Source organism: Emys orbicularis, chromosome 16, assembly GCF_028017835.1.
Source record: "Emys orbicularis isolate rEmyOrb1 chromosome 16, rEmyOrb1.hap1, whole genome shotgun sequence".
NCBI classification, from domain to species: Eukaryota; Metazoa; Chordata; order Testudines; family Emydidae; genus Emys; species Emys orbicularis.
The window spans coordinates 25450310-25476505 of NC_088698.1; the positions used below are offsets into that span (position 1 = coordinate 25450310).

At 40.9% G+C, this 26196-nt stretch overlaps 2 protein-coding genes across 4 annotated transcripts; both read right to left on the minus strand.

Moving 5' to 3' along the window:
• Positions 1–124: 124 nt before the first annotated feature.
• Positions 125–14156, minus strand: DDX55 (DEAD-box helicase 55). Of its 2 annotated transcripts, XM_065418002.1 has the most exons (14): positions 14037–14156; positions 12728–12778; positions 12551–12637; positions 11394–11485; positions 11246–11308; positions 9798–9947; positions 8631–8820; positions 7757–7839; positions 6174–6305; positions 5091–5183; positions 4048–4162; positions 3291–3459; positions 1780–2072; positions 125–778 (listed from the first exon to the last, which is right to left on the minus strand). In XM_065418002.1, the coding sequence occupies exons 1-14, from the start codon at positions 14142–14144 to the stop codon at positions 617–619; spliced, it is 1788 nt and encodes a 595-aa protein (XP_065274074.1). In that variant the 5' UTR covers positions 14145–14156; the 3' UTR covers positions 125–616. The 2 variants fall into 2 exon arrangements, with proteins under 2 accessions (XP_065274074.1, XP_065274075.1); XM_065418003.1 differs by lacking the exon at positions 6174–6305.
• Positions 14157–16744: 2588 nt separating this feature from the next.
• On the minus strand, positions 16745–25543 carry TMED2 (transmembrane p24 trafficking protein 2). 2 transcript variants are annotated; one of them, XM_065417622.1, is made up of 5 exons: positions 25307–25543; positions 22847–23039; positions 22385–22405; positions 20127–20234; positions 16745–18258 (listed from the first exon to the last, which is right to left on the minus strand). In XM_065417622.1, the coding sequence occupies exons 1-5, from the start codon at positions 25484–25486 to the stop codon at positions 18134–18136; spliced, it is 627 nt and encodes a 208-aa protein (XP_065273694.1). In that variant the 5' UTR covers positions 25487–25543; the 3' UTR covers positions 16745–18133. The 2 variants fall into 2 exon arrangements, with proteins under 2 accessions (XP_065273694.1, XP_065273695.1); XM_065417623.1 differs by lacking the exon at positions 22385–22405.
• Positions 25544–26196: the final 653 nt, after the last annotated feature.

A 26196-nucleotide genomic window follows, 5' to 3' on the forward strand; every position in this document is an offset into this window, starting at 1 on the left:
CAATGACCATCCCTTCAGTTAGAGTTTGACAGATATAAACTATCCCAACATGTTATAGAAAGGAAACTGTATAAGGATTAACTCCATTACCAGCAGCCTTCTGATTTTTACAATGAAGCAGAAAGTTTTGAATTCATTTATTACATAGAAATGGACCAGTGTGCAAACAGAAGTGTAAGTCATTGAGGGTCTGAAGATCTAAAATAAATTTTCATAGAGGGGTGCAGCATTCTGAGGATGACACCTAAACTGCCTTTCCCCACATATGATCTCTGAACAAGTTTAAAAATTACTTAACGATTCCAGATATGTTGGGTACACATCTGAACAAAAAGAATCCACCAGGGACCTGATAACTGAATTCTACATTTCTTACCCGAAGCATTCAGTTTTGGAACAGCAGTCCGATTTAGTTCTGTCTTCAAAGTTGCAGCTATGCTTGTGCCCCCAGTAGAGACTGTAGAGATTCTACTAGATGCACATAGTACTTAGGGAAGCCAAGGCTGTTTTGTAGGTAACTAACAATGCAGAGCACAGCATGAAGTGGCCTTGTGTAAAAGTACAGCTTTACTAAAATGAGAGGCATCTTCAAGGAGACACACTTGAAGCAGGATTGTCAATCTTCAGACTCTGAGTCAACCACAGCTTTGACTTTTCTCTCAGTGCTCATCAGCCTCTTCTCGAACTCTTCCTCACTAATTTTACCCTTTTTTAACCTTTTCAAAAGTTGTGTGTCATTCAGCAGCTCCTCCATTTCCTCATCTTCAATATCAGAGCCCTGCAGATAGATGAAACACAGCGATTTACTCCTGTACTGAAATGCTTATGTTCTATATATTTGAACACTCTAGAAATAACCATATTAATTTTTTACTGCTGGCGCTTTGTTACATGTATTGTGCTGCTGCCATCCATTACGTAGCCATATTAGGTTGGCCCTGGTATGTGCGGCAACACATGAGGCAGTAATAAGGGTTAAAGATGCTTTAGTAACAGAAGGGGACATGGGGAACAGTGGATTCCCTTCTATTAACATTCAAAATACTATTTAAATCTTAAGTCCTCCCTTTTTCCTGCTTATTCAACCCTGACCCTATTAAAGGAAACCCCCAGATAAGATTAAACTTGACAACTGAAAGGGGGGGAGGGGGGAGGTAAGGTTAAAATTAATACAAAGAACTTTGCTTTACTAAAAGTAACATTACATTTGCATAAAACTTGCATGGAATATAGTGAGTTTGAGCCACTTGCAAGGAGAGGGCAGCCTCCAATCTTGCTCCAGAGGAGGCTGGCTGAGGAAGGTGCAAACCAATGTATTTCCTACATGGTGCCCATTTTGGACCATTCAGGCCTCCATAGCTTTCATGGAGCATCTTGACTTTCTGCTACTCGAGGCTTACAACAGGGTTCTGCTGACAGAAGCCAGGCAAGGAATAGAGCCTCGTCCCTCTCTATAGTGGGTTGACTGCTCACTTTTTTTCTTAAGCACTCTTGAGAATGCAAGAAACTCAGGTACTGAGTTTCAGATTGCGTACAGCTCTGAGGAGTGAGACTTAAGCAATCCAGTCACTGGCAGAGGAGGACTGGATGGAACTTGCTTTTGAATTCATCGAGTTCTGTCTTTGGGGGTAGCAAGCAGGCAATGTGGACAGACAGTTCTCCAACTTTCTGCCAGACTGAAGTCCTTATACCCCCCCTTGCTTTTGAGGACTGTTACATTCTAACCTGGCTGTGACTATACTGAGGTAGTCACATGTGAGTTTGAGGAACTTAATTTACCTCTTCTCTTCTCCTTTTCGTTGTCATTTTCTTCTTCTTCTCCTTTTTGGCTTTCTGCTTTGACCACGCTTTATTCCTTATGAATTTTCTTTTTCCTTCGTTTTCTTGTCTTTCCTTTCTTTGTTGCTCTAACAGCTTTTGCCTTTGTTTTTCTCTATTTTTATCTTTGAACGGAATGGAGTCTGTATCAATACTGACAGGAACAAAGTCTGAAAAACACTTTCCTTTTAGTTCAGGCATCTTTGGCATTCTCAGCAGGGCAAAACCTCGAGCAAAACTAGCGAAGTCCAGATCTGTTAAAATAAGGATTAAGATATCAGCATGTGACAAAGTAATAGACCAAATCCACCAAAGTACTTAAATACATGAGTAGTTCCACTGATTTCAATGGGACTACTCATGTTTAAGTATTTTGCTGGGTTATGTTGCGTTGTGAAGGAGGGGGTGTATATCTTAATATTTGCGTAGGGTTAAACGCAGATAGAGTTTATGTATGTAAAACCCCTTCCTTCCCTAACATACTGCTTGCATCCTGATACTCAATTGCTTCTCTATTTAGCGGTTTCTGGAAGTCTGTGCCTATCAGTGGGAAATTGTCCAACAAAATATTTTTTCATCAGAAAATGTCAATTTGTCCAAATGGAAATTGTTTACAAGATGGGAGATTTGTGGAAACTGGCCCTAATTCAAAATAATGGTAGGGAATAAGTTTTGAAGTTGTCAGAATGTCCCACTGTAATGTTTAAAAAGTCATTTCAAAATTTATTTAAAAAAAAAGTAAAATAAAGGTCAAAAACTAAACCTTTAGAAACTTTTTGATTGACCCAATCAAAAAAATTCATCTTATTGGTTTGCAAAAATTTTCAAGACAAAAACTTTTCATCCCATTTCAGGACAGGAAAGTTTCAAAATCTCAAACTCTTGTGAGACAGAAAAATCATTCCTTGCCCAGCTTTACCTCACAGACCCAAAGAAAAGTTATTCAATCACCACACTTGTCATATAAACAGTCCTTAAAGTAATGCATTTTTCTGCAAAATCAGCCCACTGTTAGATGTGTTTAGAAAAATCTGTCACCAAGAGGTAATGCATCTTTTACTGTTTTCATTAAGTCAGACAAGGATCTCTGCACACTGCAAGCAGTGGTCTATGTCTCTCTTAAGATTTGCTTTCTTGCTCTGTCAGAATGGCATGGGCTGGGTTCTTATCTGCAACTTTGACTCTGGCTCCCCTCTGTGGCTTGACCAAATCACTTATCCTCTGTGCCTCAGTTTACCCTGCTGTAAAATAGGATTACGCCTCCTTCTACAGAACTTCAGGAGTCAATAATTCATGATTATATAGAATTTTACATCTTCAAAGTGGTATCAATATTTAACTTAAGGTAAACTATGTGCATGAGAACTTGGCAGGTGGATGAGCCTGTAGTGCTTGTGCAACAATATAACTTTTGCCAAACTGAATATAGTCTTCGAAGTAAAGTAAAAATAGCAGCTGCTGCTGGGAATTACCTTTTATTCGGAAGATAAGATTGCACTCATGTTTGGCATAGGCCTGCACACAAGATACAAATGCTTTCATCCCTTTCTCAAACATGGCTCTGTCAGCCAGAGCCAGAGTCTTCAGTTTTGGAAGAACATCTACCACATTTTTCAGTGGTTTCATTTCCTGCATGGGACACTTAACCAAAAAAAGAAAAAAACATAAGCAAGAGCTAAATGTAATGGTTTAAAATAAGCATTGGAACTTCAAACACATACTTCAACATCAATTAAGCCTCAACACATGGAGGATATTTACCTACCACATGTTTTTTATTGATGAAGAAACAAAGTTAAACGGCCTAACCAAAGTTCACACATTGAATTCTGAGAGAATAGGGAACAGAATGCATAAATCCTCACTCAACTCAATTACTAGATCTCACTGCAACTGTCCTACTGCTATTCTGGTGGAATTAAGACCATTATTTTACTTTCAGCCCCAAAAGGAGAAGGATGTCACTACAAAGGTATACAAAGTTTCTATTCTAGATTAAGTAGATAATTACACAATGCAGGGAACAATCCTGCTTTAGCAGGGAGATGAATTAGTTTACATAGTAAGTTTCTCTCACGTCTGTTTTTTGTTACTCAGCTAGGTTAAAACATCTCATATACATGTTTTAAAATGTATTAATTCGGATTTGAACAAAAACTGGTTTTAGGTCCCATGAATTAGTTTTCATTGTAACTCTTTTCTGCTGTTAGGAAATAAAAGCCAACTCACCTTTTGGTTTATTGAGAGAAAATTTACGTAAGATTCTTCCATGGGAAGCAAAAACACAAGCGCACTGCCTAAATGGCCAATTCGAGCTGTTCGACCGCAGCGATGCACAAAGGCACTAAAAACACAACAGAAAGTTGTTTTAACAGGATGAGATGCTCAATTTGCTTTTAAAGTAATACAAGACAATGAGGGGAATGGCAGGTTTTATGGAACGGAAGATCTAGGGCTACTGTACTCTTGACGTAGGTGAGGAACTACCAACAACAGTATTGAATACAGTGCCTGAATACAGCGCAAGCAGCATATAATCCCCCTCCCAGCACTCAAATGTTCATGTTAAAAGAAGATTTGTCAAATATTTGTGTGTGTATGTGTGTGATGGTAAAACGATGACACTGGTAGCTGTAAGAGAAATAGTTACTTTAATTAGCTTTATTTTTAACCCTCATTATAGCACTTCCTGAACAGCTCTGCCCCGGCCTACATCTCTGCTCATTTACTTCTTTCATTCCCTGAATGTCTCCCACCTTACTGCCCCTTTGGTATTCTCTCCTGCCACCCCTTATGCTAGGAACTCTCTTCCATACCCCGTAAATGGCCACTACCATTTTATTAAATGTTAACCCACCTAACCTATAAGTGCGATTATACATCCATAAGTGGTGTTACAAACGTCAGTTTTAACAAAAACTGCAGCGTTCCAATCTTCCTTTGGGCATGTGGGACAGTACATGGTTTTGTCTATCCATTCAGACTAAGTCTTTGGCAGGGAGTAGGTCTTCCACTGTGTTTTGTACAGTACTGAGCTCACTCTGCACTTAAATACACTTCTACCCCGATAGAACAGCTTACCGTGTTATAGGTGAAACCGCGTTATATCGAACTTGCTTTGATCCACCGGAGTGCGCAGCCCCCCCTCCCCCCCCCCCGGAGCGCTGCTTTACCGCGTTATATCCGAATTCGTGTTATATCGGGGTAGAGGTGTAGTACATTTACATGAACAGAAGTGGGATGAAAGTTCTTATGAAGAATTGAAGTTGTACCTTGCACTGCTAGGTGGATCATACTGTAAAACCCAGTTTACTTCGGGAATGTCTATGCCACGGGCCATCACATCAGTGCAAACTAAAATGCCACTAGAAAGTTGGAAGAAAATGCAAATTTCTGATTAAATAGTCATTTGAGAAGTGCCAGCCAACAGCTCCAACTTCTGCCCAGATTTATATATCATGCATCCCCAATCGAGGCTGTGGGGGTGCATGTCAAGGCAGAATATTTGGCCTTACATTTTTTTTAAATATGAATATCACCATTGGAGAACATATTACAGGCGAGCTAAAATTCACATGGAATGAAAATTCCACTAAGTACTTAGGAGAAGGAATGTATTTTGTATTATATCCTACATACCACTAATTTAAGCTGGATAATCAACTCTTCCCTTTACAAAGTTCCATATTTAAATTATTTTCCCTGCTTCTAAATACTATAAGCATATTAAAGAAAGATCAAATGATCTAACTGCAGTTTTGAAACTATCAATAGGAGACGGGGGAAATGATTCCGTTTCACAGAGAAAGATAAAACTGAAGACCTAATGCTTAGATGGCAATAAAAAGGACATAACTGGGCAAGAATTCCAGCCTTTTTCCAATGAGACACAAATATTGCTGGGCCCTAATGACTGCACATATTGCAAAACTGACAAAAGCAGATAACTTTAATGGAAATGAAAAAGCATTTTGTTGGCGATAAAACCCACGTTCTTTTGTTCATATACTAATAAATGAATCTCTGGGTTTCAACTCCTTTTATCAGACAGAGGGGAATTTTCACCATCGCTTCTCTTTTAAATGGGAGTTACCCAAGAGCAGTTTGTGTTACTGTTTTACCAATTTATCTGAATTTTTTCCTCATTCAGTACACCTATAAACACTTAAAAGTGAGTGTGATTTATATCATCCACATTATCCCAGCTGCTTCAGTAGTCTAGCTAGCAGCCTGCTCAACAGGAAAGCCACATTTCTATAGTCAAGTGGTGTGTACTTCCCCAGGCTGAAAGATGAAGTTTTACCTTTCTTAGCATTTACACCTTTGGCTGGAGTAGTCTATTCAAACGCTCCTACCTTGGGAGTTTCCGAAACTCGGTAAAAATCTTGTTACGTTTATGTTTCATTTTCCCATGAATGCACATTATTTTCACATTTTTAACTAAGGATTCCAGAGCTTTCCCATAATATTCCACACAGGCACAGGTACTGAAGAGACAATGAAAACCACAAAAAGTCAGCATCAACTTTTGTTTGTAAGCTGCATTTATAATGTTACAATTGCATGTGGATTTAGTGCTGGTGAAAGGTGTTACCTAGAAAGCCCTGGAGTGCTCTGCTTAGCCACAGAACAGGTACAACATGACAGGACAGTGCAAACTTCCTCCACAATGCCCTGCCAATGTGCCTAAATCCTGACCCAGAGGAACCTCCATGGTTCAATCCTTGGCCTCTCTGCTGAAGTTACCAATCATGCTTGTGGTATGTGTGATACAGTTATCCATGGGGAACTGGATTGAGACTATCAACCCATTTCACATAGGTCACTGGACAGCCATCAGATAGATGATGAGTTTCCGTCATTACCAACTTGTGCTGGATTTTAAGAGCTAAGCTGAAAGCAAATGACATCCCCATTACTGGCACTCTGAGCCATCCAGTCTCTTGCTAGGAAAATTTGTTACTATGAAAAATGGGAATGTAGCTGAAGATCTTTTACAATACATTTTCTAGACTCAACTATTTCTACTTGATATATTCTTGAGGCGAGATATATTGTGAGTCTAAAGAAAGGCAATGCAGGATGTTGGACTAAATGGCTTCCTATGGGTCCCTTAAAGCACTAACAGTTCTATTATTCTATAAACTCATCCAAGATATAAAGATGTCTTTAGAACCAGCTTAATTTGCTTTATGGACAGCAAAGGCCTTTCATACGAGACCTAAAATTGAGGTCCTGCCATTTCTGGTCACCAAAGATCTCATGCTGTTTTTCACTTGAGTAGGAGCACTGGTTCTCAGTACCCTGGCCAAATTCTAAAAAAGGTTACAATTACATTCTGTCTCACTAAATACCCTCTGAAGTGTCAGACAATATTTTTCATCACTTCCTGTTCTTAACTATCAATTGCTGTTGATGTTAAACACCAGCTATATTCCACCACGTTTTATAAGTACAGAAATTGCTTTACCTACTATAATTTGCCTGTCAATTTAAAGGTCTGATTCTGAATTCCTTGCACACCCAAAATCACTTTGAATTAATTTTGCATTCGGCAGGAATGTAAGATCTAGCCTTACGGGTGGAAAGGGCTCGAGAATCCTTCTGAAAGAAAGGTGCTATACCAATTGCCTATTATTACTAAAAGTATGAGCATTATTTAAATGACTAATGTACAGCTGTCTATGATAATACCTTATTGTGGTTAAGAAATAAACACTGAAAGTTCACATGGCCTGAGCAGTTCTTTCATTATGACAAAGTATAAGACAATTTTAATGTGAAGCAATGATCCGCCCCCTTTTTTGTGCATTGTACTCTACACAGAAAGTGGTTAATGTGCTCCCTAGTAGATCTACTTTAGCATGTGTCTCTCATGCGGCACTGAGCACACAAATAATCATTGCACTGTTTTCACAAAGAAGCCCAGATGAATTACCTGAAAAAGACCAGATGTTTTTCCTGCTTGTGTTGTCGAAGAAAATGCACCAACTGATTAAATTTTTCATCTGCTTTGCATATCTACACAACATCAAAAACATACGGAAAATAAAACAGTGGGTTCAAGATGAGCTGATTTGCTTGTTTCTTCCATTCACCTTAGTATAGAGCCTTTGTGATTCATTCGTGCACTAATATAGGAGGCATTTTACACAAGTTAATGCTTGCTGAGACATACTGCACATACATCAGTGTGGGAATACTGTCCTTTATGTATATTGCTGCTTACTGAAGTTAATTAAAAAGAAATAAACATTAACGCTGGAATTCAGCTTTAAAGTTACCTATTATTGGAGGTTTCTGAAGCTGAACTATTGACCTAATTACAAATCTTGGTTGAAATTATTTTCTCGGTGAGTAAATAAAGAATGACCTCAGGGGTTGGGGAGTGTTACATGTTATCCCCATTTCAGAGACGGGGAAAAATGAGGCACAGAAATGTTGAGCAAGTTCCCCAAGGTTATAGAAAGTGAATCAGTGGCAGAGCATGGAATTAAGGCCACCAATCCTGATTTAGTGTCTCCAACTCAAGCTACTTGACAATACTGCTTCAGAGGAATTTGAAAGGTCTTAGGCTTGCTTTAGTAGTTGATTTATCTGCATTAATCCTTCTGAGGGAAGCTCCTATTTCAATCTTTGTTTACTGCAATAATGTTGCTAGCTGTTTTTGCTGCAGTCTTAGACTATTCACTGTTGCATTGTTTTCTGAAGGCAACATGACTGTCAAACTGCAGTGCACCAGAATGCAACATTCTGAGTTCATCATTATGTTTAAAACAGAAACAACAAACGTGGGGAGCAGGGAGCCTCACCATGTAGTAATTTTCAAGCCGTGTGGGTGTTTTCTGAGTGCTACTTGCTGCCACTCCCTTCTCTTTCACTGAGATGCGGACAGGATTTCGGAGACCTGCTCTCACCAGGTTCTCTACTTCTTGAGTCTGAGTTGCTGAGAACAGGCCTGTTCGTCTCTGCTTGGGCAAAAAGTCCAGAATGGTATTTAAACTGCAAGTAAACACAATTTAAAAAGAAAATGGCTCCAGATTTCCATCAAGAGTAAGTTTTATAATCAGTTTTTAAACAGAATGATTTTTACAAAAGGGTGCTCGGCACAACACCAGCTGTTGCACTACCAATCATGTGTTTGCTTGACTGATTATACCCCATGTATGTTTGCATCTGAGGTTTTAAATATGAGGTCAGATGAGATTTACTTGAATGTACTATGGATATGAATAACTATGTTTTTGCCCACTTCCCTTGGCTCTTCTCTTTTTTCTCCAAGCTCTGCAGAGAATGATAAAAACTTACAAGGAAGCTCAAAAAGAAGACAAGATCAGAAAAGAGTGGATCCTTAATGCATACTATAGTTTGATATTTCTTCCTCTTCAGTTTACATTAGTGTATGATCAATTTTCATCTCATATTTGAAATACCAAATTATTTAGTGCGATGGTACCATTAAGGGCAGAAGGGCATAAATAAGCTTCACATGCATTTCCCCATCCATCGTAAAGTTAAAAAGGAGGCATTGTGTAGTGGTCAAAATCAGAAGGATCTTGTGGTTAAATCACTTGACTGAGACTCAGGAGAAACAGGTTTAATTCCCAGTGTGACAAGTCACTTAGGCCTTGCAAATTCCCTTAACGTTGACAAGGCCTTTAATTTCTTTGTGCCTCAGCTACCCAGCTGTAAAAACAGGGATAATAATTCACTACTTGAAAGGAATATTGTAAGGACACATTCATTGTTTGTGAGGTTCTCATAGACTATCTTGATGAGTATCACAAACACCTAGATAGAAAAATTGGGAACTGGGACTCCTAAATTTTAATCTCATTGTGTGACCTTTTACAAGTCATGTAACCTTTCTGTGACTCAGTTCTTCATCTGTAGCATAGGAATAATATTAAGGCTTTGAGAGCCTTAGATGGATAGCATTATAGGAATAACCAGTACTATTAGAATTATATTAAAAATACCTTGCTTCGAATCCCATATCTAGAAGTCTGTCTGCTTCATCCAATACCAGCACATCAAGTGATTTCACACAACTTGCTAAATCCAGCCCATCTGCTTTTCTTCTGAACATATCCTCCAGACGACCCGGTGTGGCTATAATGATGTTCCCACTATCGGTGATGGAATATACAGTTTAGGTTAGATTTTAATTGTACTTGGATGTCAACACCATCCCAGAATCTCATCATACCACAAACCTGCACTCAAAACACAGTCTGGAATCTTCAAGTGGGGACTGACCTATGCACTTTTGACTGTGGAAGAGAGCTCAGTCCACTGAAGATTTTGCTATTGTCTGTCTTATTGACATATAAAGTGCTCAGATATTATGCTGAAGGGTGAAAGAACAAAACCCTAAAAATAGATAACTTGTGCATAAAACAGCTCCCCAGCTACTTATATTGATCCTAGAGCTCAAATAGCTATAAAATAGCTGTAAACTGAAAAGCATTCTGGGTACTGGCATGCAAACAAGACCACCAAGTATATGCCACTTTATTTCAGAATTTCCACATAAGTATCACCACAGAAAGCAGTTTGTTAAAATTACGTATCAAATTTACTTAGACAATAGTCTGGTATTCCCAATTCAGGCCTCTTGAGTGCCAAGCAAAAAAGGCTGAGTCAGCAATCTGTTCACAGCAGCTCCAATCAAGCAAGGCAGAATAGAGCTGACTAAGCAGAGCTGTGCCTAATTTGTGGGTGGGGCAGGGCGGAAAGGCTAATTAAACCATTAGCCAGAAGGCAGGGGGGGGAGGGGGGGAAGAGAGCGAGAGATTGCTCTCCCCTGCTTGTTATAGGAGCTGTATATGTTCTGAAGGTAGTGGGAATCCATTTGTAAATAAACTGCACAATGTGTTGGACCAGCAGAAGGGTCTCAGAGTAGTTTGTAGACGGAGAGGCAGGAGGCCCTGTTACAAGGCCACAGATTGGTTTCTCACAATTAAGTGAATGCAGAGTATTTTTTTACAAAGATCATTCATCTTCTACATGCTTTTTTCAACCCCGCCTTTCCCAAGCTGAACCACAAGGCTATTTATTTAAGATCCTCTTTAGCACTTAGCCCTGCTGTGACATTTTACACTAAGTAAGCCAATTAAAATATCTCTTTAGTAAAAAACAAAAAAAACAAAAATAATTTATGCTATGCACTAGCCCTCGGTCAGTAACACATTTGATCCCTTCCTACTGTTTTGTTAGTCCCTCATTATGCGTGTCTAATTAAGAGGCAGATCCCACAAGCACAAATACATAAATAACTTGATTTATAGAAGGCAATGGGTTAAATACATCCTTAAATATGTGCAGGATTGGCACCCTAATTTATAAACTCCCTGGGGCAGGGATTATGCTTCATTTCTGCTCTGAGAGGCACCAATAGAAATACATTAATTATCAGTTAACTCACCCATGTTCTTTGAACTTTTCAATATCTTCTATTGGATTCCTACCACCAATCAAAAGAATCTGGCTGAAACAAGAAACATGTCACTCAAAAATTTGCAAACAAAAGCCAAAAGAAAGTCTGTTTTCATTACAAACCTAAGCATACCTACCTAAATTGGGGGAAGTGTTTTGTGAAATGTGATAGCACTTCATCAATCTGAACAGCTAACTCTCTTGTGGGTGTGATGACTATCGCTCCAACCTGCTCATTAGAACAAAAGGAAAGACAGAAATAGACAAATGCCCCAAAAGACATTTACTATTTGCTGTGACTATGAAATTATAATGCTAAAGTTTCCATGTGCAAACACCATTTTTGTTAAAGTGCTGAGAAATAAACAAGTGATCCAATTCAACCGTCATGTCCTGAAACATGACAAAATGGGATGCATTTTACACAACATACTGCACAGTACAGTAAAACAAAATCCCTTTGAAATGCCTTTTTTTTTTAAATTGGGTGCACAATATTTTTTTTAAGGCAATACAAAGGTCTTTAGTGACCAGTAGCACGGAAGTGAATTCAAATTTGTTCAGAAATCAAGAGACATTACAATAAAAAACTAAACGATCATACTTCCTTGATTTCATTACACTGTGTTTTATATTCTAAGACAGGGGTTGGCAACGTTTGGCACGCGGCTCGCCAGGGTAAGCACCCTAGCGGGCCGGGCCAGTTTATTTACCTGCTGACGTGGCAGGTTCGGCCGATCGCGGCCCCCACTGGCTGCGGTTCGCCGTCCCGGGCCAATGGGGGCGGCGGGAAGCCGCGGCCAGCACATCCCTCGGCCCGCGCCGCTTCCCGCCGCCCCCATTGGCCCGGGACGGCGAACCGCGGCCAGTGGGGGCCGCGATCGGCCGAACCTGCCACGTCAGCAGGTAAATAAACTGGCCCGGCCCGCTAGGGTACTTACCCTGGCGAGCCGCGTGCTGAACATTGCCAACCCCTGTTCTAAGATATCTTGCTCTCTAACAGTTTACAGACATCTTTGGTCTTGGTAAACAAAAAGCAATACACAAGTACAAATTATTACTAATCAATTTCACAAGCTATTCAGGAACACATTTAAACAAATCTATAAAAAGCAGCACAGTGCTTTAAAAATTGTTTTCAATTAATTTCTGGTTACGAACGTAGTAAGGGCCTGATCCTGCAAATCTTTAATCACATGTGTAACTTGACTCTTAAGTAGTCCTATAAGTCTTTAATCTTAAATTACAGCTATATATTTATTTATATATTCAGAATCCCTCAATTCAGTCTTACCTGCATTTTCTTTAACTTTTCTTCCCGTCTGAGGAGAATTTCTACTATGGGAATTACAAAAGCTAATGTTTTGCCACTGCCCGTTACCTGTGAATATTGAAGCAAAGTTAGTTTCTTCACGAGTGCAAATACTTGTAAGAAAAAACAAACAGTGAATTCAATTCACAAAATACTCACCGCTTCCGCAGCAATATCTTTATTGTTCATAAACAAAGGTATAGTTGCAGACTAAAGGAGACAGAAATATTGCGCACTTACATCCTCACTGGTTTAAACAAATCTTATGTAACTCAATTCACCCAAGGATCTAAAAGTGCTTTACAAAAGCACATAAGTGTCATCAACCCCATTTTACAGATGGGAAAATGAATCCCAGAGAGGTTAAGTGATTGTTCTAGGTCACACAGGAAGTGCAGGGGGAAAGAGAGATATGGACCTGCCCCGAGAGAAATAAGGGGCTTAGGAGGGCCCCAGGGTGGCTAGGAAGGGGAACCTGGCAGGCTGGGGGTAGCATGGGTTGCAGATGGGAAGCTTGACAGGGTGGCAATAATTGGAGAAGTGTGTTTGGAGGAGTTGGGGGCAGGGGGCAAGGTCTGAGCAGTGACTGACCCAGGAATAGAAAACCCAGGAGTTCTGACTCTCCATCCCCTGTTCTAAGCACCAGACACCCCCCCCCCCCCCCATCTAAAGCAGATGACTTGAACCAACTTGTCATTCAGCACACACTAGCACAGGAGTAGGCAACCTCACACTGCCCGGGTCCTGGCCACCGGTCCGGGGGGCTCTGCATTTTAATTTAATTTTAAATGAAGCTTCTTAAACATTTACAAAAACTTATTTATTTTACATATAACAATAGTTTAGTTATATATTATAGACTTATAGAAAGAGACCTTCTAAAAACATTAAAATGTATTACTGACACGCGAAACCTTACATTAGAGTGAATAAATGAAGACTCGGCACACCACTTCTGAAAGGTTGCCGACCCCTGCACTAGCACCTATTGCCCTCTCAGGCGCTACTCATTACATAATGGAGCATCTTCCTTTGGGACTTGCCATCCCCTTTGCACTACACACAGCGACAAACTGCACCAAAGGGGCCCTCCCCCGTCACATTACAAAAAAGGCAGCGCACACAGGTCACCCCACGGACGCTATATGATGGGCTCTCCTCTGTATTGACCGGAGGGGCAGGCAAGCACCATCAAAATACCCACAGGAGCCTCCACTGCACGGGGGGGCAACGCCGCGAGGGCTCCCTCCTATGAAAGGGCCCAGCAGGTACAACTGCCGCGGAGCCGTGAGGGGGTCGCTCACAGGGCCCCCCACCCGGGGACAGACGGCCGAGCTCTCCCCCACACCGTATTAAAGGGGATGATGGCGATCACAGGGCCCCCCTGTACTGAGCACGGACCACACCACAGAGCCTTTCCCGCCCCGCGCGCCATGGCCCAGCAAGCGGGGCTGCTCCCTCCCCCTACCTGCACGGGGGTCATGTGGGGGAAGCCCAGCTCCCGCAGGGTCTGCAGGACGCCCGGGCTGAGCGTGACGGGCAGAGACTCCCACCTCCCCTCGGTCACGCTCTCCATCTTGAACAGGCTCCTTGCGCTTCCGTCCGTCCGCTCAGGCTGCCCCCCAGCCTGGCTGGGTCCCTTCGTCAATGAGTCCGTGGGAAAACAGCGGCCGGGCGCAGATGCGTTCCGCTTTGCAGCAGGGTGCCGGTACAGAGCTGCCGCCGGTGTAGTGTGAAAAACTGCTCAGCTGCTGCTTCTGGACTAAGCCAAGTCCTTCCAAACTTGATCGAGGCTTTTATTCCACTCTCCGTAGGCTAAATGTTTGAGCACCTTCTGAGTTAGCGCTTCAGAGGTGATTTCTAGCTTCCAGACCTTCCTGGATCACTTGTTGCTCTAGCTCAGGGGTGGTCAACCTTTCAGAAGTGGTGTGCCGAGTATTAATTTATTCACTCTGATTTAAGGTTTCGTGTGCCAGTAATACATTTTAATGTTTTTAGAAGGTCTCTTTCTATAACGTAACTAAACTATTGTTGTATGTAAAGTAAATAATGTTTTTAAAATGTTTAAGAAGCTTCATTTAAAACTAGATTAAAATGCAGAGTCCCCCGGACCGGTGGCCAGGACCTGGGCAGTGTGAGTGCCACTGAAAATCAGCTCGCGTGCCGCCTTTGGCACGCGTGCCAGAGGTTGCCTACCCCTGCTCTAGCTCCTTTCACATCACTCAAGATTGCCACAGATGAAAATGCTGAAATTTCCACTGCATAACCTCAAAGTGACAGGAAGGTAGGTATTTCCTCTATCTAAGAGATATAGATCCAGTTCTGACCTTCCTTGCACCAGCACTAAGTCAGGAACACGTCTGTGTAAAATTATATAAAACAAGAATCAGGTTCTATGCATTTAGTAAGTTCTTGCTTAACATGTACCAAAGCACATCTTACTAGGCAAGCCTAAAGACTTGATGGGTATGAGTGATGAGATATTGATGAGTTTCTCTGCCCCGACTTTACTTAATTAGCCTAAAGTTTTTTTTTTCTTCTCTCCTTCAATTAGATAAGTAGAGACCATAGAAAGGTACCTTTCTCAACACAAGTCCCAGTGGGAAGAGGTCAGCTTTTGGTGAATAACTGCTCTTCAGTAGCCTCTGAGAAATTTGGAAGTTACAAACTGAAATACATAGTAATTGCTATGCAAGTGCCCTTCACACTTAGCCAGTGTATCCACTGTTATCTGGCTATCTTTAGCTAGCTGTACCTCTGATTAACAAAGCTGAGGACAGTCCATGCAGATACAGTATTAAGGTACCCTATAGCCTTAATTTTTTCCTACATAAAAACTTAATATTGACATTATCAAGGAAGCAATATATTCAATGGACAACTTATGACATCTAGGTCAAAGGCATCAAATGTGAGGTGTTACTGAACACACAATGAGATTACATTTTAAAGTGATAAGATTTGAATATTCCACATAATAGTCTAGGAAAGCAGCAAGGAGTCCTGTGGCACCTTATAGACTAGCATGAGCTTTCGTGGGTGAATACCCACTTCTTCGGATGCATCCGAAGAAGTGGGTATTCACCCACGAAAGCTCATGCTCCTATACGTCTGTTAGTCTATAAGGTGCTACAGGACTCCTTGCTGCTTTTACAGATCCAGACTAACACGGCTACCCCTTTGATACATAATAGTCTAGGAGTTTACAGACCAGGCATTTTATAAAATGCACTAGAAATTTATATGTATTATGAACCAAGAGCCAATTATACCCAATTGCTACTCTACCAAGGACAGATTGTAGATGTGCTATGAAAGCAGCAGCACTAGTTATGTGGATACTACCTGGATATGCATGGTAAAATCCAGATCTTGATTATGATACAGAAATGTGCTTGTCTAGTCTTCCCACCACAGTGACCTGAATCAGAAACCACTAGTCAGCAATATAATTGCACAGAAGCTAGAAGATGGACAGCAGGTAATTGTATTGGTACTTGGAAACCTCATGAAGTGCTTCAGGCACCTATGTCAATACTGTTTCACAAGCAGTCCAGGTGCTTTCACCTGTACCAGCTTGAAGAAAGAAAGATAAAGATTCCCCAACTCCTCTTCTGCTGGGTCAGACTTCTCAATGTTTAAAGTTGTTTTTATTTAGTTTTGCACAAATGCTACAGGGTATTAGTGAAATGCAACTATTACCTTGCTGTTTTAAACATAAAAAAGCCTCCCTACAAGAATAAAATAAGCATTTTCCATCAAGCATCTACTCTTTGCTAAACATCCCATTTTAAACATTTCCTTTACGTGCCCTCAAATACCCAACTCTAATCAAACTGTTGTTGCCTTAGCAATAAGTGCAATAGTGCCCAACTAGCTTTCTCTGCAAAAATCAGGCCAAATAGTTTGTATATTTAGTGAAAAAAAACTTTCCACACATTGATAAGAAAACTAATAAAATTCAAATACAAGTGTGGCTGCACGTTATTAGTAAAAGCTGTATATTAGTATTGTCCAAAATTCCTTTTACCCCATAAACAGAGTATGATGTTACAACTAACGTGTATTTTTCTTTGCACTCATTTTTTCTAAAAATATTTTAAAAAGCAAAATCTCAAACATGAAAAGGTAGAGAATGTCCTAGTTAACTGTCAAGAGACAAAAACCATTTTTTTAAGAATTTGTTTATTTATTGAACCTGGGTCATATTTAGATTCACAAGCAATTTTAAATGTACATCTTAGAATTCAATTTTGAAGTGTTTCACACAAAAATATTGGCACACAACAGTTGCATTAAGGTGTAACAGCCACCCTTTTTGAAGAACTGCTGCAAGTGTTTGCCCAAGGTTGAAAAAGTTTACTTGGAACATGAAAACCTGTAACAAATTTTAAATTAATTGTACAAAACTGTTGTGTGTTACTTGTAATACCTTCCCCCCTTTTGAAAAGACCCCCACTCCATCCCCAAAAAAAGATTACAACTAATATACATCAGTCACAACATAATCCTGGATCGGCACCCACACCATTTAAATTGTTTAAACCCAGCATCAGATACCAAGAAAGGAAAGTAATTGTTTATACAAAAAAAATGAAATCCACATGTGCCTGAAATAAAGAAAACACACACCAGTACTTAGCATTATGCTAATTAGGACCAGATAATGGCAGAAAATGCCACTTAAATTAAAATAAGGGCTGCATAGCATTGCAATAAATCCCAAGAACCATGAACCCTTTGGCATCAGAAATCCAGATTTCCTGAACACTGGTGCATTCTGCAATAGTGCCAACAGTATGAGCTTCGGACCTGCAAGCACTATGGGGTTAATAACTACTGTTTGCCAAGACACTGCACACAACTGGCTTTGATAGTTATAAACCTGTGAAACTAAAACCACATAATTGTCTGGTAATAAAAGGAAAGCGTGTATTTTAATATCAATTTTTAATTTAAAAGAATGTAGGGAACAAATCAATGTAATTAAGATCATTACTGTAGATTTTTTTTGTGACCAAGTATGCATACTATACTGGAAATGTCAGCTGTCTTCTATTCATTATCAGTCATATTAGAATGAAGTTCTGCTTTATTTGCCCTTCTGGGCAGTACATGAAAGTGAAGAGGGGATTATTTTCATTCCATAATGTCTACTGCAGGATTAAAGATGTGAAGAATGCAAATAGTCACTTTAGGACCTTTTACTGTTTCCCTAGACAGAATTGCAATTAATTATGAAAACAGAAAAAAGTTAGAAAAAGACAGTAACATTGCTTATTACTACGTTTGAATTATAGCATTTGCAGTCTGTTTAGACCTCGCTTAGCAGAAAGACTAGGCAGATTTCAAGTGAAAAAATTATGCCAATTAAGTGACAAGATATTTTAAACACAGCTTTTGCTACAGAAGATATATAAAAACATTTTATTTTAACTAGGAACTTAAGCAAATAAAGTTTTATAGTTCAGAAATTAGGGTTTAGAAACTAAATGACATTGTTTTGTGACCAAGATGTTTGGTAGATAGTAAAGTGAGTGTTTGGGATCATCAGGAAAAGTTTTCTTAAACAACTCTTCGGACTTCAAAAAATCTCTTCAGGTAGTAGATTTGTCCCAGTGTCATGGCAACTAGTACAAGGGCTTCAAAGAATGACCAGAGGACCACTCTGCTGTTTGTGTTGTCATTAACTGTTGGAGAAAAAACAGAAGTATATGACTACTAAAATATTTAAATAAGTGTGGTGTAAGATATTTAATAAAGCCTATATGGTTATGACAGCAAGCACTATACACATCTGTGCATTCATCCATACAACCCTTAGAATGCTGGCACACTCTGCATTCTTAGCCAAGTAAGTGGTCTAGGATGACTGTGTTACTCTCTAAAAGGTTAATAAAGCTGATAGGACACATCACTATAAAATTACAGCGACAAAAGGGTTATAAGGTCTAAAGGTCCAAGCAGAATTTGCCAGTTACATGTCCATTTTTCCAATCCAAGGGGCAATTTTCCTACTGGAATCATACTTTTCAGACACCAAAAGCTCTTTCAATCTCAACGTCAGTCACAAGTTGCAGCATCTTTCAATGCCCTACCCTATCTCCATGAGAATACCTACTAACCCAGACTAATTTATACAAGTTTGATGGCCGCACCTGGTACCTTACTCCAGATTTACTCCTCTGCTTTCTTCCCCTTTAGTGCAACAATTGCATTTCCTAACTTCAGAGTCAAGCTGGTATACCAATTCAGTATCAAGTCTATTAATCCACTGTTCTACAGAGTCAGTACCATTTCCAATATTGATAAAACAAAAATACAGCCAATTACCACTAAAACTGGTTAGTTTGCACATACTGCAAAGCATTTTTACTGTAAACATTTAAAGAGTTCACTGGCATGTCAAGAATGAGATGTTACTCTCAGGTAAAATTCTAGAATAGTGCCACTTTGGTAGTAACTGCAGCAAGCTGATGGTTTGCCACTGCGTTTAAAGCACTCTTTCCTAGAGCCTAATGTTATACCATCATATCTTCTACATCCTTTAAAAAACAGCATAATGGACACTGTTAGGAAGATAGTAAATTAAATGGATATCATAGTTCACAAAATGTTAGGTCAATTCTTTTGCAGTAATCATTACTGCCTGAAAGAAAGCATGAAGACACATTCTTCCTGGACGTGAAATTATGAACAGGGACCACAACTGCTAGAACCAGTGTAATGAAATGCAGCAATGGAAGAATTTAATAATTGGATTTTATTTGATGGATGTCCCCTCAGGAATCTGCCTCATTTCCCCCAAGTCTTTGATTATGTTTCTCTTTATGAAAAGCCTATCAAGGTAATTTTGAATCCATGAGGATAAGGAGAAGTTGATGTTAATGTACATTTATAAATTCAGCCCTAAAGGAGTGGAAATTTTTATGTATTGAATCTTTTTAAAAATTAAGTTCCTATACAGAAAGTTCTAATGTAACATTATGTGTTTCACAGGAAAACAGATTTCCCCTTTATTTGTACTGGACTTATTCTATCTGCCAATTCTATTTTAAGTAGCGAGGATTGTGTCTTAGACCCTGTTCACCTTCCTCACATGAGTAGCAATTGTTCCACTAACATCCAAAGGCCTATCTCTGCATAAGGAAGACAAGGTGAATTAGGCCCAATTACAGAAAAGTAAGCCAGACTTATTTCTCAAATGAAATAATGCATCCAACTACCACCAGGAAACATATCACTGACCTTGAGACATTCATGAACATACAGTACTATTTACTAATTGCAAATTGTTCCTGCTTTATCTTTCAAATTTTACACTGGCAAAACAGATAGACATTTTGCATAATTGAATTTTTTTAGTTATACTAGGGACAACCAGGTTTAAAGAAAGGATCTCAATGTCATATTACTTTATTTCTATCATGCCAGTAGGACTCAGGAGTTTTAAAATTCTCAAATAACCAAATGTAGTTTTCAGATAGTTTCCCTAAAGCTCAAAATATACTAGCATTTAAGAAAAAAAAGAGCATGCAAGTCAAAGAAAGCCACATACTTGCTCTGTGTATTCTCTCACGAACTTCCATGTACTCCTGTTCATGCTTTACAGCTGTCATGGCCACTGCTAACTCATTAATCATCTCTTCTAGCTTGTTCTGATGAGCTGCAGAACAATTTAAAAAAATGTAAGAAAGTGTATTATTGACATATCAGAAACAGCTTCTCCTGAAAGTGGATGAATAGTTATATTTAATTCCATACTATGGTTAGTTTTGTAAAATGCAGAGTCTATACAGCTGAAAACTTTTCAACCTTGTAAGAAAAGATTATTCGATAAGTAAATCTGATATTGACAATGATGGGAACTATATTTCTAAAAATCTCAGAGTCAGGTTCACAGGTTTCTTCCTTTACAATTATATTTTACATTTGTGTAAGCCTCCTTCTCCCTGGTATCTAACTTGGAGGCCAGGGAAGGGGTGACCAATTTTATAGTCAACACAGATCAGTTACATTCAACATATATATACTTTTCCAGAGAAGCAGAGTGCAAAATTTATCTGAACATATCAAATCAGTACACTATTGTGCTAGCGTCTCTCCTGCTAGGATTACCTTCACTATACGTCCTTCAAACACATTATCTTAAATAGCACAGAGCTTTAATGCTAATTTGCCAACAGCACAGCAACTGAGAATTTAGTTGAAACTTGTGATGTTGGCTAAACAAGATGAGTTTCTGGAGAGGTGTGTTTGGCTACTCTTGTGACCTTCCTTTGTAGTTGACATCTGGGATAAAATCAGTTCTGAAGGAAGACACCTCTCATTCCAGGTACTGGCATGACATGACAGTGGCCTGATAATGGAAGAGGAAAATAACACCGGATGATTATCGTAGAACAATGGCTTGAGGTGGCTCACCACATGCTGGGAGCAGAGAGCCAGTATTTAGCAGTTTGGATGTCAGATGACAGTAGGATACTCTTTACTGCCTTCAATGCTCAGAGCAATGTGCAACTCTGTAACATTTAGATTAATAAAGTGTACTTATCAGATTTCTCTAGCACCAAGAACTTCACGTCACTCCCGCAGCGGTTGACCTCTGCTACTAACAGTTCAGATAGCTTGCAGGAATTACCTAGAAGTTCAGGGCAACTCATGGGACATTTAAGGGCAATACTTGGGAGCCACCATACATTATTTTTACTTGTCAGTGGCAGATATTTTAGATGCAGCCTTAAATGCTACATGAAGGACCTTTCTCTTTCAGTGATAAGAGAAAGAACAAGGCTGTTCAAAAGCCACACTTCTTTTAGGAAGGAGAAAAGAACTCATGAGTTATGAATTCTGTCACCAAAAAACCCCTTTACAGTTGCCAGAGCAATACTGACCTTACCTTACAGATATCAAGATACACCACCCATTCTCACGGCCAGCTGGCTACTGCAATATGGGTAGCTTATTAGTAAGAACAAAGATTACTACTATCTGGATTGTTTAAACATGCTGAAAAGATACTTGCTTTAAGGCAAACATCTGCCTTAAGCTGACGAAACTAGACTTGTGTCAGTATTCTGCATGATAGGTGTGCTATTCACAGACTTGAGAGAATTTTTTAACTATCTCTTATGAATAAGAACTCAGTTAGAAAATTGTTAAATATTTCAAGAAAACGTCAAGCACTCACTTCACACATGGGTTACATATCTGCTATAATAGAAGACAAAAGGTATTACTGTCTTCTTGCTAATTACTGGGTGTTGCATGATTTTCTAAATTTTATGATTCAGTCTGTTTCCCAAAACATTAATTTAATTCTTTGGTAAATGACATCTGTTGTAATTTTTCACTTACAGGTTATGCATTAGCTGTAAGATTATATTACAAGAAAGTGGTTCATTCCCCTCCAAAATGCTCTCAATTCCCCATACCCACTTTAATACCAGAAAGCAAAACAACTACTATGAAATATCTAAAGTTACTAGATGATCAGTATTTTAAATTGAATTCTACGTAACAGAAACTCCTGATTACGTCTCCTGTTAGCCATAAATAACCCCCTGAAGACAAATGTTCATTAACAGTTTAAGGGCCTGATCCTGAGAGATGCTAAGCACCTAGACCTCGCAATAGAAGTTGTAGGTGTCCAGCATCGATCAGGATCAGACCTTCATTTTGTGTAGTTTATTAAAAAGACATTCTCATGCTAACAAACAGATGTTAGAGAAGAGGAAAAGCACAAGTTAGATGTTAGTGAATAAACATATGCAAAAGACAAGATGCTAATGAGCTTTCAAAAAGCAGTACACATACCATCCCAGGTATCTCCACCACCTAGGGAAAAGTGTAAGAGATGAACACGAGTACAGGACAAAAGGCTGCAGATAAACCAGTAATTTACATGGCTAGGAGAAAATTACATATTAGCACACTTATCAAAGAATTATATTAATGCATGTGGTAATCTACATAGTGCTGAGCACCTGAACTGGAAGTGTGAAACTGAGGAAAAGACTAAAGAATGAAAGCATTAGTGCCTGCAGACGGCAGAGTGATTCCCAGTCATTTTGCATTACGTTGTATAGTAGTGTCTAAAAATATTTAGACCCAGTTGTAGCTGCTCAAGAAAATGACAAACTAAAGCGACTGAATGAGATAAGAATTGTGAGATTTCTTGTACAGTACTTCAGAAGGATGTGTGCAGAGAAAAGCTTCTAAGATTAGTGTTTCAAGGTCACAAATCAGAACTATTTTCCTTCCAGAAGTTCTCCTCACCTTCTGTCTCCATGTCTTGCCCTTTTGGAGCTTCTCCAATATCAATAGTGAACATCACTATCTTAGGAGTCATGGTGGACATTCTGTTGCTAAAGCAAAACTTGTAAGTTCCATCCATGTGAGCAGCAAATGTGTATTTTCCACTGGACTCTCGGTCTCCTTTATAAATCCCTTTATTATCAGGTCCTGTAATCTGGGGGCAAAAAAGAAAATGTCACTACTCTGTGTGTGTCTTGAAGTCATGCATTTAGAAAAAGCAAATTTAAACTAAACTCATGATATTCCATCTGGAAACGGCACGCCTACCATTGATATGCAATACCAACAGAATCTATATAATCTCTTATCTGCCACAACTAAAAAGCAGTATGACATTTTTCTATCTGCATTAGAACCTTTCAGAAAATACCTCTTTAAGGTGATGTGAAAGGCTTTTTACCTGCCAAGACTTGCATTATCTTTCAACGGTGAAGATGAACATTAGCATCCAAAAGTAAACATAATATATAAACACAGAACCCTAACCTCCATTTCTGGCAGGAAAGTACATGAGAAGCAAACATACTTGTTTTGACTTATTGTTGTTTTTAAGTATACAATTCTGTGCTGCTGCAGGTGCCATTCTTAGGATATGACTGAACCAGTGTACTGACCACTTGTGGTCATTAAGATCTTAAGGCTCTTTTTGCCAAAAGTAGAGTGTTGAAACTTGCACCTTGGCCTTGTTTCATTACATTCTGCTGCCCTAGATGTGAGTTTAAACTGCATTTAATACTTTTCCTCAATACCTCTCCTACCTATTGCATAATGTCACTGCATAACTGCAGAAAGCACCAAGAAAAGGTACTGCTACATCTAGTCATTCCACTCACAAAATCACCCTCAACATTTTTCTTCCTTATTATATCTCACAATCTCTTGTGAAAGTGCTCAAGATAAGCCTAATAGTTGCCATATTCCACTTCAAAGCTGACTGCATTTGTGGTTGGTGAAGAGATTCCACTTGTAGACTGAAGTGTCTTTGGGATTCTTTGAGATGAAGTGTGTACATTATTCTCCTACTGACCTGGATTTCTTTGAGGGAGGAGGGCAAGGGGGGAAGGTGTCAAAAAAATTAAAAGCCCACAATTCATAATGTGTCAGTCAAATCCAACAAAGTTAAGTCAAAATTCATGCATCAAAACTAGGAAACTGCTGTAGGGCCCCCCCAAACTAATCAGCACTATTCTGTAAGAAGCATCCCCTACCACATCCCCTGCTAATAGAAAGCTTATTTTGAAAACTTTCAAAAGAGGATGTGGGATATAGAAAGGAAGGAAGATTTTAAGAGGATGGTTTTGAAAGTGCAGTTACTAGACATAGTAATGCCTTTTCCAGGTGCTTTCTGCCGTTATGTTGACAATAGAGAGAAGTTGGCCTTGGGCAACTTGATCTGCAGAAGTAATTTAGCCTCTTCTGGGGGAATTTGGACATCTCAAATTACCAGCAGCAGAGACCATGATCCTAGCATGAGTGTGATAGTGCTTCTGCCAAGTAGGAATTTGGCAGGCAAGCCTGGCATATAAAGAAATGCAAGTGGACAAAGAGAGAGCTATATGAACATTCCAGCCAATTGTGATTAACACATTTCTGTCTTTGGATTTATGGCCACCAGAACAGCCCCCATCATCACTCTCCCTTCCTTCATAGCTCTGAGCTCTCCCCATTACTAGCCATTAGGCTAACTGCTCAGGGTACAATCTCTGTTCCCCCGGAGGCTGTCAGTAGCTTCCCATCCCTGCTCTCATGCCCCTTCACCCCCCCCCCCCCCCACACACACACACATACCACCACCACCCCGTGGTTACACTCAGAATCCCCTCACACCACAATAGGGCACATGCATACACTGCCCTGGCCCTTAAAGGATCCTGCTTTTGCCCTTGATAAGATAGAGCCTGACACAGCTCTGCTCCCCGAGGCCAAAAAGCTTCGCTTTGCCTGATCAAGGCGTTAGTTTATCATTCTCTGTTCAGCACGGGCCGATGGGAGGCTGGGCTGGGCTCTGCTCAGGACATTCCATGCGCCCTGGGGTGAGCCAATACCAGAAGCAGAACCCTCATCCCACCTGAACAACTGTGCCCCCCGTCCCCAGCCATGGTTACCCCCCCTTACGCTTTATCAACCAAACTGCCCCCCAAGCTCAAGGCAATGGCCAAAAGCGCCCCCCTCCCCGCCATAATTAGAGCCCATCACTCTCACCTACAGCACGGATCACCCCTTCCATGGCATGGCCTGGCATGCCTCGGCCTACCCTTCCTCCCCGCCCCCCACAAGGTCAGCCCACAGCCCCAGCTCCCCCTGCAGATCCGCTCCCCACGTCCCGCTCTCGTTCCCTCCCTCCTCACTCCCCAGCCCTACTCCCAAGGGGCCGAGACCCCCGTTTCCCCTCCTCGCTTTACCCGCCCTCCCCCGCCTCACCTCCACGTCGATGTCCAAGAAGCCCCCCTCAGCCACCTCGAAGATGAGCCCCATCTTGGTGCCAGACGGGACCCGCTCCAGGAAACACTCCTCCGCGTGCGCGTCGATGCTCACGAAGTAGCCGGCAGCCGGGGCTGAGAGCGCGGCCAGCAGTGCCAGCACCGCCCTCACCGGCGACATGGCGGAGCCAAGGGGGACCGAGCGGCGCGGCAGAAGGGGGGCACTTCCTGCTCACACCCCGCCTCTTCCGGGGCACGGGGCCGCCGTTCATAGGCCAGGACAGACCCACTGCCACGTACAGGCTGCTCTACGGTGGCCACCGAGGGACAGGCCAGGGCGGGCGTTGCCAATCCGCGAGGCGCAGAGTTTGGGGGCGGCGAGGGGAATCCGCGCTGCGCAGGGGGCGGGACGGTACCCGACAGGGCCAATCCGCGCCGCGTGGGGAACGGCCGGGGGCCGGAAGGGGACAATCCGCGCGGCGGCACTAGAGAGGGCCTGTCAGAGGCCTGTGAGGAGCGAGTCCGGATGGGGGTGTCAGAGCACAAAGGGACCCCGCGGGAGGGGTCAGAACCTAGGAGCCTCTCGGAGGGGGGGACCACTGAGGCCAGTGGGGGAGCGGGACGTTAAGACACAGAGGGGAGTTCAGCTGCCAGGGTCCGCCATGGAGCAGGTTGCACTAGCTGCAGGTTCTTGTCACGTGTAACCTCAAGCTGGGCTCGTTACGGGAACAGTTTGGAGGTTCACCGGGTTGGGATCACTGCGGTGAAGAATTGCCATTGCCTCTGGAGAAAGCGCCACCAGTACAGCAGCTTCTGCCTGCAAAACCAGGCATCACAAGGGGTCCGCTCTCTGACCTGTATCGGGGGCAGCCGTGTTAGTCTGTATCCACA